This window comes from Ipomoea nil, unplaced genomic scaffold (assembly GCF_001879475.1).
Source record: "Ipomoea nil cultivar Tokyo-kokei standard unplaced genomic scaffold, Asagao_1.1 scaffold2805, whole genome shotgun sequence".
NCBI classification, from domain to species: Eukaryota; Viridiplantae; Streptophyta; class Magnoliopsida; order Solanales; family Convolvulaceae; genus Ipomoea; species Ipomoea nil.
In genome coordinates this window covers 1,609,603-1,614,768 of record NW_017619233.1, presented here as the reverse complement: position 1 = coordinate 1,614,768, position 5,166 = coordinate 1,609,603, and the positions used below count along the sequence as shown (strand labels likewise).

Sequence of the window (5,166 nt, the reverse complement as noted above, 5' to 3'; positions counted from 1 at the left end):
GTTGAAAACAACCTCATTAAAATTGTCAAACTGCAAGTCTACCACTGTTTTTTTGGCGCCCGCCTAGATTCCGCCTAGGCGCTAGGCGCTGTCCGGGCGCCCGACTAGCGCTTACTGCAACCATGTATATAACGATACTCAAACTAGATACATCTTGCATAGGAGGAAGTTGGTGCAAACCTATGTTCTTAAATCTTAATTCTTTGTAATAAGAAATCAATTCGGATTGAATAAAATAGTGTGATGGCCTAACAATCCAACAAGCCAATCACTTTCTGCAATGAAATATGCTACATACTCCAAATTGATAGGTTGTCTGTTAACTAACACCCAGCAATAATTGTGATTTTTTTTGGTGAACATTCTAAGACAGTTGATATACACCAGTAGGAATTCTAGTGAGAAACAGTATAATATTTCCAGTTCACTTCTTCAATGACACAAGCCTATATACTCTGATGCCCCAAATTTAATAAAAACGGATCAAATGTACAGAAAGGGAAGGATAGATGTACGTACTCTGATTAAGCGGGATATGCAAAATTCAATTCCAAGGCGCCTAGCTTCGTCACTCTTTTTCCTCAAAAACTACAGAGAACTCCACGTTTTCATTTCCTCTTCGGATCTTAACTGGACTTTGTCCCCTACACTGTAGTCATCCAACACTTTATACAAATCAGCTTTATTCCTGACCTACTACCCAAAAATGTGAAATAATAAGAAATTTTTGCTATTGTCATAGTTTTTTTTTTTTTTCTTTTTTTTTTCTTTTTTTTTTCTTTTTTACAAGAGAGAGCATTGTAACACAATTATCACAGAACATTGATGTCATGAAGGAATGGGGTTCTGAGCAAGTAATTATAGCAATGAACAACTCACTGGCTTGTTGTCCACTGCTTCAATGATATCCCCAAGCACAATATTGCCAGCAAAGCCCCTTGAGGTGGGGAGAATCCCAGCCTTAGCTGCAAGACTGTTTCCAGGAGCCAACATATCTGTACTCAAGAAAACCAACATCTCTGTACACTAGAAGAACTAAAAATATTTTTCCTCTCACACTTCTCTCTCTCTTATTACAAAACATTTAGAAATAGGCAAAGTATTTACCTGTCTGAGTTAATATTGCAGTGTTAATTCCAATTAAGTTTCACTTTGAATCCAATAGAGGGCCTCCACTGCAACAATGGGAGATAACAATACAAATACTTTATGCACAAGAAATATTGAAAATTTCTCTGAATGAAAAGAGAACATCATTTTAGAAAATGCATCAAGAGTTAGTATTAGAAATCAGATGTCTGAAGGTAAGGCGATACCTGTTTCCAGGATTGATGGCAGCACCATCCATGAGAGATTAGAAATGCCACCCTTTAGCACGCCAGTATCTTTGAGCATTTTGGTTGCTACGGGCAGTTTTTATCTTCAGGAAAAGCTTATAAGCAGTCTCTATTTTATTCAATGCCAGCAGTTTGTTGCTCAGTTTGCTACAAATAAGCTTGCTTGGGTAAAATCCCTTCTGCAATGCTTCCTCCATTACAAGGACAGCATTCTCAAGTTGCCCTATGTTGCAAAGTCCATTGATGACATATTCATAAACTTGTATATCAGAAGAATAGCCACTTTCTTGCATCTCGTTCCAGATTTTTAGTAGCATCCCACATTTACCAAACCTAGAAAGCCTCATAAGCAACAACTTAAAAGCACTCGGTGATATCACACATCCAGCTTCCCTAGCTTTCTTATAAATCATCAAAGCAGCATGAGGCGGACCATAGCTACATAAAGGCTCAAGAAAAGAGGTTACAGTTCCAGTACTGGGAATTATACCTTTGCCTATCATTTCATCAAACATTTCAATTGTATCAGCCACTCTTCTGGCCTTGAGAAAAGCAAATATCAACCTTGTATATGTCTCCGCATTTGGCTCACAGTTGTTACTCAACATCCTTCGGTAATACTTCAAACCTTCATCAATCTGACCCACTGAGATAAAATTAGAAATCATTGAATTGTAAACCTCAACATGTTGTTTATGCCCTTTCTCGTCTAGACCTTCAAATATCTCAATTGCATCATGAAGTTGACCAACCCTTCCTAAACCTTCAAGAACATAACTATAAGTCATGTTATCTGGATCAAAACCATCTTCTATCATATTTTTCAAAGCTTTCTCAATTTCATTAACTCTACCAAATCTTGCCCACCCACCAATGACTATACTATAGGTCATACCATCCAAGGCCACTCTCTCTTTCATTTTAACAAGCAAGGAACTTGCAGCACCCACATGTGATCTCCTGCACAAAGACTGCAAAAGGACATTCAAAGCTTCGGTATCACATTTTAAACCATAGTCCTCTAGTTTCCTATACAATTGGATAGCTTTTGAGACTTGGCGGGCTCGAATGAAACTATCCAAAACAATGAAAATTGTAGTTGAAGTAGGAGTAATCCCCTCGACTCTCATGTTTTCGAATAATGCCATCATGTGCGTGAAAAATTTCCTTCTTCCTAATGCTTTAAGAATCACATTGTAAGTATTTGCGTCTTTTGCTATAGTTTTCTGCTTCATCGCCCAACTAAAAAACGTAACCATGGCCTCACCTCCTAAATTTCCTCTATTCACAACTTTAGCTACTAAATCGAGTGTTGGGTCTAAACCAACAGAAGCTAATGCCCTCTCAATTGCAGATATCCCGCGGAGTTTCTGAAGAAAAATCCCTCGGAACTTATCTTCGGGCGGTAAAAACCCATCAAGGGCCATAGTTTCCGATTGCTTTTGTGTGTCAGACGAACTCACTGCAGTGGATTTTCGAATTGAAGCGATGTGACGGATTGGTAAAAGCTCAGACAACTGATTTAGGATATCGGATTCACCGATGTGACGACAATCGTATTCAGTGTGCTCCTCGGATGGCGATTTGTTCTCCAGGTGATTAACGTGAATGTCGATGGTTGAAAATGGAAATAGAGAAAACAGTGAGCAGCGGTAGGGAGGGGAGTACCGGGTGGTAGTGAAAATTCTTGCGATGAACATCTCGCCGGTTGTTGGCCGAGAAAACAATCGGAGTCGGAGGAGAGTCGCTAATAAGAAGTCAATAACCCATTGTTATACCATGGACCAGGTTCATATTGAAATTTTAGTTTAAAAATTATTCTGCAGACTGTAGTTAAAACATTATGCACCTGTAATTAAATTGAGAGCATAATAATTACAGACAAATAAAATGATAATTGTTTTTTTGAATGTATTGACTCTATTATATTGCAATGATAATTATATACACATAAAATGATAATTACACGTTAAATGTAATTTAGTTATAATTGAATGAAATAAGGTTTAAATTGGTTACTGAACGTATTGAAAATGCAATTAGGCTGCTGAACGAAAAAAAGTGTATGAATAAGGGTCAAACAATCGTTATGCTGTGCATCCGTATGCACACCACGCATGGTGCATACGAATGCCAAAACGATGTCGTTTTATTAAAAAACGCGCGTCTCCCTTTTAAAAGAAATTCAGGTTCGATTCCCAGCAACAACATTATATTGTTCATTCATTCTGGAATTTTAGTTCATAGATTATGGAATTATAGTTCATTGATTATGGAATTATAGTTCATCGATTATGGAATTGTAGTTCATCGATTCTGAAATTTTAGTTTATAAATTATGAAATTTTAGTTCATTCATTATGGAATTTTTAGTTCATAGATTAGATTATGAAATTATAGTTCATCGATTATGAAATTATAGTTCATCGATTATGGAATTTTAGTTCATATGTTGTTGCTGGGAATCGAACCTGATTTTTTTTTTTAAGGGGAGACGCGCGTTTTATTAAAACGACGTCGTTTTTGCATCCGTATGCACCATGCATGGTGCATACGGATGATGCACCATGCATGGTGCATACGGATGCACAGCATAATTTTTCAGGATCAAATAGGCCATCAAACTGCACACAATAATACAATTAGGCCACTGAACCTAAAAAAGCAACAATTAAATCCCTAAACTAACCATTTTCTTGCAATTAGTCTAATCCCTAAACTAACCAGTTTCTTGCAATTAGTCTAATTGGTAAGTTTTCTAAGTTGCTAACAGGTCACCTTTAATTTAAAATATTTTTAAAAATATTTATTATTTAAAACTAAAAAAAAAAAAAAAAAAAAAAAAAACAGAACGGTCTCCATGGCCGGAGACGTCTTCGTCTCTGGCCGGGAGACAAAGAGTCTCTTCGTCTCCGGCCATGGAGACGAAGAGTCTCTTTGTCTCCACTGTCGGAGATGAAGAGACTCTTCGTCTCCATAGCCGGACCGGAGACGAAGATAACGATGATCTTTTTCTTTTTTTTTTTTTTGGAGTTTGGGATATTAGAATTCTGAATGAATGAATGGAACCAGTGTTTGTGTAATATTGGTAGTGGATTGTATCTCTTTTGGTGGAAGAGGACATAAGATTTTTCCATCAATTCAATGACTTGAAGAATCATGATGTCAGCGAAGAAGCTGGAAAGGATATATAGCATATTAACAGAGGTGGAGTTATATGACATATCCCATGGTTTATGTATTTCTGGATCTTCCAGTTATGAGATTTTCATGCAAAATTTTATGAGTATGGTTGATTGGTTGCTGTGGATGCTGTTTTCTTTGTCTGGGGATTTTGCAAATATTGTTCCTTTCAGAGTAAATGCAAAGTTACTGTCAAAGTTCCAAGCTCTGTCACCTGAAATGCAAGCAAGAATGAGAAAAAGTTGTAATGGCTTATGGACAATCACTTCACCCTCAGCAGTATTGTTCCAATTACTTTTGTAATTTTGTCACTTACAAAGTTAGTTACTATGTATATTACTCTCACCACCAACCCCACCCATGGATCAGTGAAGGTTTTATAAGAAGTATTTTAATGGCAAATGGTTTGTTGCAGTGAAGTGAAGTTAGTTACATCTACGTCTCCGGCTACGGAGAAGAAGAGACTCTTTGTCTCCGGTCGGCCAGAGAGGAAGACGTCTCCGGCCATGGAGACGAATTCATGGCGGGAGACGATATGGTTTTTGTTTTTTTTTTTTAAATTTTAAATAATAAATATTTTAAAAAATATTTAAAATTAAAAAAATATTTTAAATTAAAGGTGACTTGCTAGCAATCTTGGAGACTA

At 36.9% G+C, this 5,166-nt stretch overlaps 1 protein-coding gene across 1 annotated transcript; it reads right to left on the bottom strand.

The window, feature by feature from the left end:
* Nucleotides 1–202: 202 nt before the first annotated feature.
* LOC109157996 (putative pentatricopeptide repeat-containing protein At5g43820) lies at nt 203–3,152 on the bottom strand. Its single transcript, XM_019305809.1, has 4 exons — nt 1,317–3,152; nt 1,108–1,175; nt 880–995; nt 203–693 (listed from the first exon to the last, which is right to left on the bottom strand). Exon 1 carries the CDS (start codon nt 3,035–3,037, stop codon nt 1,355–1,357), a length of 1,683 nt encoding a protein of 560 aa, XP_019161354.1. The 5' UTR covers nt 3,038–3,152; the 3' UTR covers nt 203–693; nt 880–995; nt 1,108–1,175; nt 1,317–1,354.
* Between the last annotated feature and the right edge of the window lie 2,014 nt (nt 3,153–5,166).

Excerpts from the sequence above, each read along its gene's own strand:
- LOC109157996 (XM_019305809.1), bottom strand. The coding sequence starts at position 3,037 with ATGTTCATCGCAAGAATTTTCACTACCACCCGGTACTCCCCTCCCTAC.